At 37.6% G+C, this 16,900-nt stretch overlaps 1 protein-coding gene across 6 annotated transcripts in view; it reads left to right on the top strand.

Annotated features, from left to right (window-relative positions):
- The window catches only part of CDK5RAP2 (CDK5 regulatory subunit associated protein 2), an 83,292-nt gene that overhangs the window by 27,550 nt on the left and 38,842 nt on the right, over positions 1-16,900 (top strand). For all 6 annotated transcript variants that reach the window (XM_055808995.1, XM_055809040.1, XM_055809199.1 and 3 more), the window contains 5 exons: positions 5,030-5,127; positions 8,142-8,272; positions 9,877-9,992; positions 11,421-11,549; positions 16,198-16,293. In XM_055808995.1, the coding sequence (XP_055664970.1) occupies positions 5,030-5,127; positions 8,142-8,272; positions 9,877-9,992; positions 11,421-11,549; positions 16,198-16,293 (570 nt within the window). The remainder of the gene's footprint in view (positions 1-5,029; positions 5,128-8,141; positions 8,273-9,876; positions 9,993-11,420; positions 11,550-16,197; positions 16,294-16,900) is intronic.

Genomic DNA, 16,900 nt, shown 5'->3' on the forward strand with positions numbered 1-16,900 from the left:
ATCAAACACTAACTCGTCGCTGTACGCCCCGCTTCTGATGCCGGTGTATAACCAGGAGAGAGGACAGTGACAGGCGAAGCCGTGCATGGTAATGACCCAGTACCCACCTTCTAATCACAGTCTATTCTCTAGTGCTGGTTCACTTAGTGATTGTGAACAATACCTAATCACAACCCATTGTCCTCTCAGCTCAACCTCTGAGTAAGATAGCTCCTGAAAGAGCCTAGTTCGGCATATTAATCATAAGTTTTTGAACAGAGATTATCCAGAGCTCTGCTCTCATTGGCTGCCGTGGACTCTTTGATGACTTTACAGTGCTGCACCAACTCTCAACAAACGCACAGCTGGATCCTCCCCACCAGAGAGAACAGAAACCAAACTCTTCTAGCCTCGCTGATCTTTAAAGTTGAAGAAACTGAACTGAGAGATGCAGAACTTTAGAACTTTCTCTCTTTCATCATACCTCTTTATTTTAATGTAATGATAAATTTTAAAGCAACCAACATCCAAAGCTCTGCTGGGTGCCTTGGCCAGGCCAGGGAAGATAAATTACAGTTTCTAATTAGAGTTTGGATTCTTGAGCCACTGTCATGGGCTAGAGAGAGAGAGAGTGTGAGGGCACTGATAATCAGGGTAGTCATGCAACTGCTTACTCTGGTATCTATGAAGTTTTAGAATGAAATACGTTTTACAGCCAAGGAATTTAGAAATGCAACAGAGTCAATGTAATTTTTTGGAAACTTTAGTTGGTTTTGTGCTTACTGTGCATACTCCTGTACTGACAAAGCTTTTTTTGTGGGAGCATTTGTTAGGTAAGTATATTTCTAACACAGATTTTTAGACTTTTGTGATTCGTTTTATTACTGAGAAAAACAGCAAAATTGAGAAAAGTGGCTATTGCTTAGTCCTTGAGCTGTGCTTCTGGGTTCTGTTGTGTTGGATGTGTAATCTTGCACACAGTGTCTGCTGCACTAAGGGGACACAGTGACAGGAGTTTTAATTCTGAAGTAATTTCTCTCAATGTAAAAAAAAATTCTTTGGTTTGCTGTTATGTAGCCTCTCTGTGGTGTCAGGTTTTGGGTGGGGGAGGTTATATACCACTTGAGGTGAAGTAGGAAATGGTTAGCTGATACACTGCAAGGAGATCTGGTGTTTCTGCAGACACAAGTCACTTCCTAATTCCTGTATGATCCACACATTATTTGACTCTGGTTATAATTACTCCTGTATTTAGGGAGTTAATACTATGCAATCAGGGAACTGAAGAATACTGTGTGCATACAGTTGTGATGTAATTTGCTGCAGCTGAGAAATTATAGTCGATGCATGGAAGTTCCTGTAGGCAGAGCACTGCAGTTGGTGGGTGTTGTGAGAATGGGAATTAGAGTAATTGTTGCAGTGCTGCAGATATGTCTTAGCTGCTGAAATGGATGCAGTGTGCACATTGTTGCTGAGTTGTCGGGATGTAGTTGACTTTTTTTTTTAATACAAATGTCCTGTCTATTAAATAGTGATCAGTGCATTGTAGTTGTTGCTTTCAGTCTCTTGAAGTTGATGTTGTGGACACATAAACAGGGTGATAGTTCAATTTCTGATTTGATGAGATTAGCTTATAGCTGAAAACAACAATCTTTTTGGCAATATCTATGTCTTCACACACTTTAAACACGATGCTTTACCTGTGACACTGAGCATGGCCTAGCAATGGGAATGGATGTGGCTGGTGTGTCTCACCATTTCTATATTAGCAGAAATTTCATCGTAAAGGAGTCAACCTGATGGAGTGATATTTGGCGATCTGTGTATAGTCCAGTAGTCTTGCCTCACATATTGCCAAGGGAGGCCATAAGTTCCTTGGAGCCAACAGCTTCGTGACATTTTCTGCGGTAGAGATGACATCTTCTAAAAGTCACCAACAAAGTCTTTTCCTGTAGTAATTTTTGTCTTTAGATACATGACTCAATGGCCTGTAACAATTTTAATCTTATTAGTGATTGTTTCATTTACAGTAGGCCATACATAAAGTTTACTGCGGTCTTAGAAGAAATTACCTAATTCTGGAACTGGTGGATGGATGGATGAACCAGTGATGAAGTGCAGGTTATGGCCTTCTCTCAGTCATTCATCCTCCAACCTTCAGAGATTTTGAAATGATCCTGATGGTTGTAAGCAAGAGAGTATTCAGTGAGGCAACTGGATATTCTTGTGATGTTGCCAATAAGTTATTTATTGTGGAGGTATAAACCTTTTACTTTCATGGCTTACAATCTGAGAAACCTTTAATGAAAATAAGTTATGTTTTCCACCACTGCTGCTTAGCAATAGTATTTCAGACTTAAATATAGACTTTAATGTATTAGATTGCCTCCTTTCATGGGAATATAAATCTTTCACTGCAATATGGTCCTGGATGTCTTGCAGCTATCTCCTCTAACACATTTTCCCTCACACCATGTGTCAAGAGGTTTAATGTTTCATTAACTCCCACAGCATTACGGTCTATTTAAGTTACAGAGCTGCCTTATGTTTTGTGTACCGTTGGGGAGTTGATTGGAATAATTCACTCCTACGCTTTATTTAGAAATGACAGTAATATTGAAAAAAAAAAAAAAGTTCATGCTGTATCTTCTTGCCCTTATTATTCATGGAAGATTGTGAAAAATCAAGAACACTCCTCCATGATTTTGCTAACCTCTACCCAGCTAGTTGAATTTGTAATTTAATAATTTGTGTATAGTCTGTGACATTTGGAATTAAGAAACAGCTCATGTCTCCTGTTATGCTGGAAAAAAAGAGAGCTGGGAGGATTTCATGAGCTTACTGAGATTTTCATGCAAATGTAGAACTAAATTAACATGTGAATTCTAAAAGAAGCATAGGAAACCAGAGCATGGTTCTGTGTATAATATTGCTTTGTTAATACAGCAGTCATAGACCTTGAACAATTGTTGACAACTGTTATCTAATTTGTGTACTGTAAACTCTTCAGAGTGACGTTACTTTGCCAGTGCTTCAAAAAGAGCTTTTAATTAGGGTATAGTTTTGTAGTGTCTTCAGTAATAATTGCAAGGCTTTATCAGACATATGGAAGAGTTCACTAGAACTTTTAACAGACTGTTAACCAACTAAATTAAGTCAAAAGATTTATTTCTTCCTGTTGCTTTCTACGTCATTGATCAGTGTCATTGTGATCAAACTTTTTCCGAGTTAAATTGCAATCTGTGTATTTTATGTTTAGTGACTCTTCTTGAAAGGCTGAGATTCCAACACATTGATAAGACTCCTTAATTCAGACTGTAAGATGGACTTTCTTACTTGGGGCTTTTTTGTGAGATTTTTTTATTAATGGACTCTGATGCCTTTGTGTTTCTCAATACTCGGTCAGCAGAAGCCACTGCTGTGTGTTTCTCCTCTGCTCATCTAGATAATAAACTTGATAAGCAGCCCAGTATTTTGCGTTTCACATACAGAGTAGTATTTAATGTATAAATTGCACTAGAACCTGGAAACATTTGTTGGAATACAGGTGCCTTTAGGAATGATGGTAGCTCAACATGATGCACGTGTACAAAGGCAAGGTCACTGCTTCAAAAATCTGTACGATAGGTGGTAGAAGCTACTCTGTCTGCAGTAGGATCTAACATGCAGATTACCTTAACGGGAGTAATTTCATCAAAACTTGATTACACTTGCAAAATATTATTTAACATATTTGCTAGCATACTGTGAAGTATGAGTGTAAATAATTAAAAGTAAACAACACTTGTCCTTGCTTTTGTACTGTTTACTTTGCAGAATACTGAATTTTTCAAATTAACAGAGTCTTTTTATCATTAGTGGGAATTAACGAGATTCTACTGTAGCTGAATTTTTGTTGCTATCCCTTCCTTAGGAATTGCAATTGGAGTAATAACAGCTGCTTAAAACTCCTGGGTGTACATTTCTTCCTTGTTAATGATCTGTTCACTAATGATTTAGTATCTCATGAGAGTTCCCTTAGCTGAGATTCCCCCTTAGCTGTGGCATTTTTGTTCTTCCTTTCAGTTTTCAGTCGAAAAACAAAATTGAGAGAAGCAACAAGGCTTACTATTGTTCTCAAACAGAGGCAGAATATATGTGCCTGACATTAATACTTCTAAATTTGCTATAGATATCCCAGTTGTTTTCTCTTCTAGAGATGGCTGATATCTTAGATATTTTTATGTAATAAGGGCAAGCAAGTAGTCCTTTAAATAGCTGCATTTTTTGCCTCCTGCTGAAAAAGCGGCTGTATGGTTGTTCTGGAGTGAAAAAAGTCTTGAGAAATTAGTGGATCCTTACTGAGAATGTAGCATAAGAGCCTGGATTTATGCTGATAATAATAGTATACTCTCTGTGAGCAAGACTGCAAGCAAACGATTTTCTTTGCATGAGTAAAGCAGCAGCTTGTAGTGACCCAGCTGATTGTGCAGAAAGCTGACTGGACGAGTGTGCATCTGCCATGGCCGTCCTTTATTTGTGGGCTTGATATGGTCCTTTTTGTTCAGAATGGAACAGAATTTACAGAAACCCCTTCTCCAAAGAAAGGTAGTTTTGTCCAGAAGATAGAGAGGACTATTAGGACAATGTTCTAAACTGTGCGCTTGGAGCTTGGGTTTTGCCCACTTTCCCTTCCCTCCCTCCGTCCTCTGCCACAGCTGCCTGCCAGGTTTTTCCTGGCTTATTGAGTTGTAAACTTTGGAAGTGAGGATACTTGGGTTGAGGGGAAAGCTTTTCAGACTGTGATAAAAATGATGAACCACGGGTTAGGTATGTGACTGACAGCAGGTAAACAGTGAAGCGATGTTTGCCTCCTTTAATAATAGCTGGGTCTAAGTATGGTGAATAGTTTCCTGATCCATGTCGGGCTTTGGAGGTGGGCAGTCCCGTTCAGCAAATTTAGATTTCTGTTTCTTTCACATCGTCTTCAGGACACAGTTATACATGTAACTGTAGACATGCAGACTTAAAAACTACATTGTAATCTTATTATGTTCTTGTTTTAATTTAGGAAAATAAAGAAGCTGAATATGAAAAGCTGATCCTTGCTTTAAAAAAAGAACAAAGTATTTATTCAACGCTGGTGAAGACGTTCAAAGAATCAGATAGGTAAGTATTTTTTCTCTTTTGGCAGATAATCTAAACTCAAAGGGCAGGAATCAGAAGTTGTGAAAAATGGTGCGGCTTAACTTGAGTGATGATTATTTTATACCAGCCAGTTGTTCATAAGGCATGAACTGGGTGTAGTAGTCTCCTTAAAGGAGAAATATTTTTATAAGTGAGGTTATATTATCTAAATTACTTAAATGTTTCTCAAAATATTTTTGTTTGGATTGGAATCTCAGATGAGCCAGACTTCCCTTTAGGTACCAAAGTAAGCAGCTAGATTTTCAGGAGTTAGGTGTCCTGTGCTGGAATGTAGACGAAAAATCAAACCATAGTGAACTTTTGGGCGTTGGATGATTTGCCGTGGGTTAGTCCTAAAACCACAGATAATGGCTATCTTAAAAGTGACACTGAGAATTCTGGTGATTACATAAGCCAATAAGATTTTGGGGAAGGTTAAACAAAACAGAATAATTGATGTTTGCATAGTATGTTTTCAATGTAAAGCATTCAGGAGCATGGCAGGAGCAAATGTTTTTTAACCTTTTAAAATCAAAGAACACAACAGTTTAGAAAGAAATCAGTGGCTTGCTTTGTATCTTGTTATTGCTTGGCAGTTGAGAAGGAGATGTTATGATAAACTAAAGAAAAGTCTTAGCCTGTAGGTAAAATAAATTTAAATGTTTTATAAAAAAATTACTGTTATAATTACAAATGTCTTAATTAGGTATTGACAGCATTTGGGAGCTAGCTCCTGACTCTTCCTGCCTGAAGGCAATGGCTTATACTGCCAACTTTGTGGGAATGTGTGTTTGTATTTTGCAGTTGGTTTATAGACACCACTATAGTTTGGCAACTGTAAAGTGAATAGCACTAGGGTAGGTGAGCCCAGGTATTTGAATTAAGCACATTAGTGGTAATGCCATCTTGTGCTTGGCCACAGCTCAGGAGGTGTTTAGAAATAGTGGTAGAAGTCAGATTATGGGGATTATCTCTGGGAAAAGGCCAACGTCTTTTGTGACTTTGCTGTTGAACTATCACCAAATGAAGAAGCCAGTTTTTTTAAATATTTCATATGGAGGGTATGACCTGACATTGAAACACGTTCTGTGGGTAAGGTGATTGTCAATGCTCTGCATAATAATGACTACAAAGTAACATAGCTCTGATACTGTTTTTTCTTAAAATATCTTTCAAATGAGGAAAATTGTAACTGTAGTTATAATCAGTAGGGTAATAGGAGTTTTGCAATTAATTTCTGCAGGATCAGGATGGTTAGTTCTGTTTTCTTGATAGGGAGTTACAGGATGCAGACAGCAGTGAATGTTACGCAGTGATTCGAAGAGGATGCACAGTGAATTAACAGTAGAGTTGGATGTTGGAGGCAGGTGGTCTTAGTTCCCCTCCTCATAATTTTGTGGGCTGAGATGTGCTGTAAATCTCATCAAGGAAGGTTTGAACCCCCAAAGTTCTGGGGAGCAGAGAAACAAGCCCTGTGGATAAATTCAGCTTCCTCATTTGTGTAATTGCCATCAGCAGTGACATGGATTTTAGGCAAACATCTGTTTCCTTGCTGACATCTTCTTTTAGGCATTATATATTTTAAGCAACCTGGATGTTTATTTTTCAGAATAAGCTACCGGATGTCAGGACCAAGACATTTCTTGTCTCTCCAAGCAGAGAATCAATGCTTTTTCTTATAAAACCTTTAACTCATGAGAAGGAAAAAATGTGCTCACTTAGCTTCTACTAATGTGTTGGTTTGTTTTTATTCTTAATTTTTTTACTGAGCATTTAAGAGAGCTCTCTCTTCAAAGATACTCTTGAACAAGGGAGAATTGGTTGAAGCAGTAGTTTCTTGTGCAGGAAACACTTGACAACAGTACGCTTGTCAGCTGACAGACTGGGAGTCTTTTCAGACACGCTGCCTTTTAATTAATATGTTTCTACAATATGCTGTTATTCTCATGCAAGTATAATGTACTGTATGTAGCTGTATAGTCTCCTGTAAGAGGGACTTAAATTTTTTTTAAAGATTTCTGAATTTTCTGGCATTTAGTGCAATCGATTTGGGAATTCTACAGCAGTGTAATTTATCTCAGAACACTGAGGTTCTGAGTGACGTGAATATGGAAATAAATAAAGCAATCGGTTCAGTAACACCTTGTTATTTGCTATTAAATCCAATTTATTTAATTTTATTACAATTTCAGTTCTTAGTGTACTTTTTACGGATTGATCAGAACTGTCCTGTTGATGTTGAAGGGTGTGGGGAAGATCTAGCAAGGGACAGCTGGAGGTGCTGACACCGTGAGGCCTTGAGGGGCAGGGATTGATGCTAAAGTAAAAGCTTCAGTGCCACCTCGGAAGAAAGCTGCTTAAAGAATTAATTCACCCTGACAAATTAAAATTTGTAAGTTTTGGCATTTACACACCCCATTGAGATAATCGAGACAATTTAGACCTTAAAAGGTCTTTTTACAGACTGTCGGATAAATGGAGAAATAAAACAGTTAATTGTGTCTGAATCATACTTTCAATGAAACACAATTTAATTTTTTTTTTTAAGTGGAGCATTAGATTATGTAGTATAGTTCTGTAGCAAGGGAACAAAGTTTCCATGGTCACTGTACAATGGAGTACGCAGAGCCATCAGTATTATGTGATAATGATATTTTTCTGGCATACTTTTCAGAAGTTAGTAATTCTGATTTTCCTTAAAAAACATTACAGAGAAGTTGGCTGGTAGAATGTATCTGTCATGTTTAAGCTGATTTACAAGCAGCACAGCTCGAAACAGCAAGTAAAGGCTGTATATGTAAACGGTTAGTCTTGTCTTTCTCTGTAGGGATTTGTTTGTGCTTATGCATCAAAATGATGTAACTGTGTGATGAAAAATGGTGATGGCTAATGTGAGATGGGCTCTTGGTGGAAGCCCGGATGTCTAAAAGATGCTGAGGTACGCAATATAATGTTTTGATTTGAATCTTGAAGGTTGTTTTTTCTTCTTTTTTTAGTATTAATAGCTTGCAAATGGAGCTAAACAACATTTTCATGTTGCGAAAACAACTAGAAGAAGGCATTTTAGGTAATCGGAATCTACAGAAGGTCTTAGAAGATCAGATTAAGGACATTAAAAAACGACAAGGTCTGTATGCGTGTGTAGCCCATCCCTTTTCTTGATCTTGCACAAAAGAAAACTGGTTTTATTACAGTCAGTTTGCTGTGGTGGAGAAGAAACTTTTGAGAGTAGAAAAAGGTGTGAAAAGACTTCTTTTCAGCTTTCTGCACTGAAAATTATTCAGGGGATTGGTAACAGAATGTCTGTGAGCAATCAGGAGGGCATATACAGAGGGACAGCTTTTCTTTTTCCATGCAGCAAATGTTAGTAATTCAGTGGCAATTCTACTGCAGTGATCATTTCAAGCTGCCTACAATTTTGTACCCATAGAATTTACTGTTTTCTGCAGAAGTCAGAGATTCCTGGCTTTGAATAAATCTGTGGCCATGGGATCACTTTTTGACAATGGAGTGTAATTATTTCACAATACTTTGGTAAAGAGCTTGTGTCTCAGGAAATGGCTAGACTCTTCCTAACAGAAGAAATATTTGCAGGGAAAGAAAGAAATAGCCAGAGGTTTTGTTATTTTGTAATTCAGAAATAGAAGAGCTTTTAAATATAACTTATCCTCTAGCTTTTTTATTGTACTTCTTTGGAGCTGTTTCTAGTATGTACTTAGATATAGAAAAGAATAACGTAAGTGGACATTGTTAAATATAGTTTATTGCATATATACAGATCTCTCTGGTTTATTCCATAGGGGATATATAAATAATGATAAAGCCTTTTCACTTACCCCTTTCAACCTAGATTTTCAATGTTAGCACCACTCCCTTGACAGCTATGATAAGTGACAAAAGGTAAGCTTCTGCCATTTCAGAGTTTCCAACCTCAAAAGCACAGAGATGGTGAACAGCCGGGGTAGACCAATGGGTCTTGTGGATATTCCTGGGTTGTCAAGAGCAGTTGTGTTGAGGGTGAGGCTGCTAGGGATGAAGGTTCTGAGAATTAGTGATTATTTGTGAAACTTTGGCTCCTTGCAGCAGCCACGAGATCAGTGTCAGAGCTGGGAGTAGGATTTGAATGACTCTTTCTCCTACTTTAGATAGGGAGAAAGCATATATCATGAGAAGTATTTATAGAATTAACTATCACCTATATTGTAAATGAACAGGTGTTTGTTGAAACATAACAAATCATCCCTGCAGTTATAGAGGAAATGAATAAGTAGCTATCTTCAATTCAATTAATGCAATCTTTTGACCCCAAAGCAAGATAAATTCAATAACTTTGTCTAACCTGGCTTTTCGCTTTGAGATCTTGAGCTCATGTTCATAAAAATTTAGTTAAAACATAATAACTATTCCTGCCTTACTTATCCTTCCTAAAAATTATATCTAATTGTAATGCTAAATATGCAAATTACAATTCAGAATTGCATTCACAACTCATGCTGATAATCACAGAAAATACAGCCACAGAGAATACAGCATGTCAGAAGCACAAAGAAATACGAGGACAGAATGTGTTCAAATAAACAGAAAGCTTATTTTTGGGGGTGAAACATTTTAACTGGCCTCCCACAGACTTACTAATAGGTTCTTACTCAAAAAGTCCTGTCTTTGCATTTTATGCTGTGTTTTCCTGCAAATAGTTTCTGAAATAATTCCTGTCCTTGGTTATTTTGACAGATGAAACACTATCTTTCTGTGGAGATCAAACATCTTATATGAGTATCTGTTTAGGAGAGCAAGATCATTTAAGCCTGCAGGTAGACCATCTGTCTCTTGAAGAACTTAAGAAAAAGGTATTGATCTTTTTTATTATTTACTGTTTCTAATGGCTTAATTCTGCTTTGTTTATGGTTTCTGTATTTCTCACAAAAAGGTTTATTTAGGTGTAGTTGAGTAGTTCTGAAAGGATTTGAAGTTCTCGCCTCTGTGGTTTGAGATCCACCTTTTATGAACTATTTAGTCTTTGTTACACTTCATTGAGCTTCAGAATCAGCTGAAACATAGCTTGCTGCAAAGGTTTTATGATAGACACCTGGATTCAGGTTTCAGACTCAATGCCATATTTAAGTCATCGTGAAGTATACCCAACTCCAAAGAAAAGTTTTTGCATTAAGTATCATATGACATGTATTTCCGGCACCTGTATTAATCTTGATGATGGCAGTGGTGTCTATAATTTATGTGCCTGTATAGCACACTCCATCTCAGGACTTGCAAATCTTCTGGTAAATATAGCATGTTTTGAAATAGCCTTGAGGTAAGTTAATGTTGTCTCCGTTCTTCGTAAGGAGAACTGAAATTCACAGAGATTAAATGTGCAGACCATTGTCATACAGTAAATCAGCACTGGATACTTGTTCTTCTGACTCCTTATCCTGCGCAGTGACCTGTGATCCATGCACCAGTTTTTAATAAGGAATTATTTTGAAAATGGTCATTTGGGACTGAACATAAGTGGATTTTTATATTTCTCATGGCCAGCTGAATTGTAGGCAGGTGTTCACAATCTGGAGGTGGGTAGTCTGAAGGAAAAAAAGTTTGCCTTACACTGAACGGGTGTCAATAAAAAAAGCCCCAGATTGTGTTCCAGTCCCATTCTGGGGTTGTACCACTTTTATCTTGGAACGTATTCCCTTCAGTAGGTTCAGGGACACTCGTTAGCAAAAGACGTTTATAAATCATTTCTCACTTGAAAAAGGGGTTTTATGCCTTCACTTTCTGCAAACATTACCTTCTTGATACACTACGTGGGTCTGTGATAGTAATGTCTGTTCAAGAGTTTTGAACGTGATTGTCCATTCAGATTTTGTATTTGTGAGACTACTCAGAAAGATAGTGGCTTATAAAGAGTGTTTGAGATAGGAGAAGAGGTTGTTTCTGAATGCTGCTATTTCCCTGCAATGCTGGTTTCCCTTGAACTAAAATGTTTCTTAAATCAGCCTGTTGGTGTGAGGTGCCCTCAGGTTTTTTGTTGCTACTGAGTTGTGAAACTTGATAGCTCAACTTAATAGCATGGCTGGAAACTACAGTCTTGCAGTTTAAGAGTTCTTGAACACTAACTCACAAATATATAATCATGTTTTTGATTGCCTCATGAACAGATGCAGAAAACCAGGTTTTCCAACTCTGCTGTTTAGATTTAGCTGGAGATTTATATAGCATCATTTGTTTTCATACTAGTATGGATGTTACCAGTTTTACTTCTTCCTTTGTTTTTTTAGGTTACTGACCTTCTCTTGATGGTTAAGGATCTGCAGTCAATCAATCAAGAACTTAAGAAAAAACAGCTTGGACTTTGTACGACAGATTCTCAAGGGAAGGAAGCACTAAAAATATTAAACCACAGTGAGGTAGGTTTTCTGTATTAAAGTAGTGAATCTGACTCTTACATCTAATATACCTTGTGGAGCCATTTACATTAGTGCAGAATGAGTGTAAAACCCTCGGGGCTTAGGTTGCTAATTCCTTCTAATAACTTTTTAAATTAATGATGTAAACAACTTTAAGATGTTAGCACAACACAGAATCAGCTCAATGCAAGTGTTCAGTGATGTGTCAAGTTGATTTTAAGGAAACAACATACATGTTAAAATATTAATTGGGTCTGTGATCTATTTGTTTTGTCAATTGAAAAGGGAGGAAATAGTTAATTTTACAAAGAATGCAATATCTTATATAACAGTTATTATAGGAAGTGTGCTTGTCTCCTGTTCAAGAGTCATTGTCACACTGTTTCTAATTCTGTAGGAGCTTAGTTTGTATCTCTGCATCTGCAAAACAGCCAGGGTTCACTGTAGCCAAAAAAGAGAGAATAGCACTTCAGGTCACTTAAATGCATGGCTGTTCCTTCATGCAGAATATAGAGGTATATGAAGAAGTGGCCAGCCTTGTGGTAGATTGTGAGAGGTGCGAGGAAGTAGTTGTTGCTGGGTGTTTATTGTTTTGCCCAAAGCTAAGGCTGTTTTTAGCTGTGGGAAGAAGAGTTCTTGGCAAAATACTTCCACTGAGAAGGATTTTGGGTGCTGTGTCCCCACGTATCTTACTATGTGTGGATGATGAAGGACGTTCAGGAGGCTCTGGTAGATTATAGTGAACCTTCTAGCTTGTTATAAAGTATTACATGAAATGTTGCTGTAGTACTTTTCTTTATATTCTGTTGTGGTTTTTGCTTTCAGTTACATTGTTGTTGTGCACAACATACTGAATAGGAAGGAAAAAATGTACAAGGGATAATGATGCCGCTAGTATTTTGTGTCTTGTATTTCTGAATTAAACTCAAGAGAACAGAAAATTAGGAATAGTTCGAAACAGTTATGTGTGGATTGTCTAATTTGAGGTCCGGGACTGAGTTTTCTGCAGGACAGTTTATTCCTCAACACCCTGGAAAAAGGGTCATGTCTTTTACCATATGTGCTGCACATGCACAGGGAGAAGTAATCAAAGGTCATGAAATATTCTTGCTTATTCAGTTTTAGGGCATACTCATGGTATCTTTAATTGAAATATGTTTTAAATTATAGATTGACCTTTAAGGGTGCCATAGCTTTTATTAAAATAATGAATATACATGTTACTGTAATAGGTTTGCATGAAAAGCGTGTGGGCAATCTGTTTCCGAGTGTGTGCAGTTTCTATAGATTAATATTTTAGTCACCCTGCAGAGGGTGCTGCACCCCCACTGATGCTGTAGTTGTACCAAAGGAATTAATGTCCTGTGCTAAGATCATCGTGACAAGATACTGTGTGATTCTGCATTTGTCTTGGCATGAAAAGTGCATACAGGAATACTTAAGCCGTCTTTGTGAAAATAGATGTAGAATGACAGAGAGTGAAGCTTGTAAAATATAAATAGACCTCAACATTCTGGTAAAGGATATAGGAATGTAAAATATGATATATTAACCTGTGCTAGAATGATAATACTATGGAGCTCAAAAGTGAAAGGATGCAAAATTGAAATTTTTTAGTTTAAAAGGTACCATTTTATCAATCTTGACAATAAATGGCAACCGGGATTTCAGGTTATGGTTTGTGACATCAATGTGTTTTGCATATTAATAACCATTGTAAAAAAATGCAAAGTTCTATTTCTTGTGTGTATTTTGGGCTAGAATTTGTTGGCAGGTAGTGCTGAGATGACACTGACATATGTGCTATAAGAAGAATTTGGACAGACACAGGAAGATGTAGCCTTCTCAGGTTCTTAAAACATATACATCCTTCTTTTCCTTCACAAAGCCGGAGCACAGATCCGATGAGTCTGCGTGCTGGTGCCTCTGCAGGGCATCTCCCAGTGGTCTGACAGGCCCTAGTACTCTATTTCTTGGCTTCATGTTTGTGTTGGGAGGGAGGCAGAGGAGAGAAAAAGGTTGTTTTTGTCCTGTCCTCTGAACATCTGCTTTCTCTGAGAGAAGCAGTCTCAGTGATTTCAGCCTTCAGGGCTCCAGGGATCTTTGCAAACCAAGCATATCAGTGGTTCATTTAGGAAAAACATTCTCAAGGTTTTCAGTCTCCAAGGAAATACTTTAAACAGGCAGCTTATTCTTGGTAGACTTTTTTTTCTGGCCTTAAGACACTTATTTTCTTTTTAATATTTTGTTGAACATTAGTTTGTATTCCTTGGAGCACAGAAAGTTTCTTTTCAGCCTCTCAGATACAGGACCATAGGACCAGGCTCAAACTGCAGTCATTTGTTGTAATAGTGTGCTATATCCTGTTGGTCTTATGTCGTAGTTTCTAAGAATCTAGACTTCTAAGAATCATCACTTACCAAAAAAAATATTGGCCTGGGAAAAGCATATACTAAAAATGTTGAGTCATAACAGGTAGTTGCATTGAGTGGATAAATTATGTGTGCAAGTGTATTTTGAATAGACAAATTCAGGGTTTGTCCTGAATCTACACATGGAAGATTAAAGCTTAACAGTTTTTTTATTTTTGTAATAGTTAGTGTTATCGGACTTTTGGCATCCCATGATTACAATGGAAAGATCATTTTAAAATGCATGCCCACGCTATATACCACAATTTTGTCTGTGTCTTCCTTCGGTTTTCAGATTGTCTTTACGTTGTGTTGTCCTAGAAAACCAAGTCTGAGTGAGAAATACAAAAATAATTCAAATGTGACTTGGAAGTTAGTTTTCAATATAGATTTCTAATAGTAAAAGGCAAATACATTAATATGCTGCACCATCCAGTTTCTGCCTTTAAAATTCATATTTAAAACCATTAGAGCTGCTTATACTGCTAGGGTTTGGAAGATAAAAAGGTTTTTCTCATTTATTTCACATATATATACACACACACACGCACACATGCACCCATCTTCTATGCATACTTAATTTAAAAAAATCAAAACCCACACATGCATTCAAGTCCCAGTGTTCTTAGGAAGCAAAAATAATGCTCCTTGCAGAATCCTGTTTGTCTGCGGCTGGGCTGACATGCTGTGAGCCAAGACTTTCCAGCATGTGATACTGGGGAAGCAGGTTTCTCTTTTCATGCCGTAAGTTTCAGCACTGTGCTGTATATCCATCGAAGCTATAAATATCACATCCATGACCCCTAGACACCAGTTTCTTTCATTCCAGTCCATCATCTGAGTCTCTGTACCTATAATCCCAATTTTCTGTAACTATGCTCAAGATTCATCTTTTCTTGTCTTAAGGTAATTTTTCTTTAGGCCAAGTCACACCAAAATATAACTGTTATACACACCGTGCTGTATTATTGCCACAGGGGCTTTAAGGCTAAAATTTTTATCCCATGCAGGTTTGGATCCTCTGTGTCAGTGCTGTATCCTACCTACAGTTTAGCTGTAGCATCGTTGATATTTACTGATGCTTTTGCACATTTCCACTATTTAATGAGATGTTAGCAGCAAAGGTCTTAAATAACTGTCTTTTTCTATTAGATTGGGAAATGTGACTATGAACCAAGATGATAGAAATGTCCAGTCTGGTCTTCTCTCAGGGGAGTGGTGGAGCATGGTAACTGCAGGTCACTCGTGGTGGATCCCAAAATGGGACGTAGGACCAGCCTTGTACTCGGGTTGTCTGACAGGCTGTACCAGAACGTGGCTACTGAATATAATAATTCTTTGTAAATAAGCAGTTTTATGATGATCAACATTAAACTGACATAGGCAAGGCTAAATTCTGTCCTCGCCTCCAGAGCAAGCTGAGTAAAGGAGGTGAGTTGTAAGCAAAGAGAAGACGTTCCCTGTGAACCATGTATAAATGAAGCTCGCGCAGTTGTGGTCGTTGCTGCTGCTGAGAGAGGAGCAACGTGCACACCTCGTCCCTTGCCCACGGGTCTGTTGCTGGGATGTAACATCCAGCAAACCAAAGGGATTCTGGTCTTACTGTCAGTAATGCTGGTGACAGGACTTCCTCCTCCTCCTCCTTGCTCAGGAAGTATTAGTGATGGGAGGTGGATTAGGTTCTGTGGAAAATTGGGAGAAAAAGATGATTTGGCACCGTTTGCTACAAATGGGCAAATCTAGGCAAGACACAGCAGATTGTAACCTTCAGTGTTACAGTAAATCTTTTTAGTGTACAGCAAGCTACATGTGCTTTGTTTTGAAAGCATCTATTTCTTGGATGCTGGAGAAGAGCCTAAATTGTGTAGCAAATGAAAATAAATTCTGGAAATTGGAAAATAGAATAGGCACAATGAGAACATGACTGAAGATACAGAGGTCCTTTGCCGGAAAAGGTTGTGATTTTTACATTTTTTGTAAATTCTGAGGAGAAAGGGTTAAATAAAAATGAAGGAATGTGTAAGATACAGTTTCACTGTATTTAATATGAGTAATTCCTGGGTTTTAGATTAATTTTCTTTGATCTTGTTTAAGAAATCTAATTCTGTGTTTGTTACTTTGTATTACAGGCTTTTTTTATTTTTCTTTTAAGACATGTCACTGACTTATTTATGCATGTTTCATATCACAGTATTTTTTTTGTGCTACATTTTCATGTCATTCCATACTTTGTGTAGTGTCTTGAAATAACAGAGGAGCCTGTGATGCAGATGGAAGATGGTGACAATGACAGGAAGATGCAGAACAGTCAATTTTCTGAGAGGGTCAGTCAGGTAGGACTCTGCTCTGGGTGCATTATGTTACAATACTTTCTTCTCTGCATGCCTTTAAAAGTTTATATTTTCTTAGAACACAAAGTCTTTTACAAACAAAATATACTTTTCTTGGTATCTGATTTCGCTTTCAACTAATAGTTATCCTGAAGAGTTTCTGAAAGCTTATTCCTGTATTTTTCTGCTGCTAGGGTTTTGCAGTGAAGATAGCTTTCGTTCTGGTCCTTGTTTTCTCTTGTTCAAGGACTCATAATCTGCCTTAATAGAGATGACATAAAGTCCCTTGGAACTATGTTTCTTTACACACACACACACACGCCCCCCCCCCCCCCCCCCCCAATCTTCAGCTTTGATTGCAGCCAGGCCTATAGTACAAATTGTCTCAGATCAACTCACTGCTATGATTGAGGAAAAAATGCTGTATATTCAGGGTTGAAATACTTGATGTGTTGGTAGCTTGTTACCTGTGTTTTCATATGTACAGGAATCTGCTGTCCTTTTCCTCTATCATTCAAAAGCAATGTAATATAAAGCGTCATGGAATCATAACATAATTCACATTGCAAGGGACCTAGAGGATCATAGAGTGCAATTAAAGTTGAACCTT

The sequence above is a fragment of the Falco peregrinus genome, chromosome 1, assembly GCF_023634155.1.
Source record: "Falco peregrinus isolate bFalPer1 chromosome 1, bFalPer1.pri, whole genome shotgun sequence".
NCBI lineage: Eukaryota > Metazoa > Chordata > Aves > Falconiformes > Falconidae > Falco > Falco peregrinus.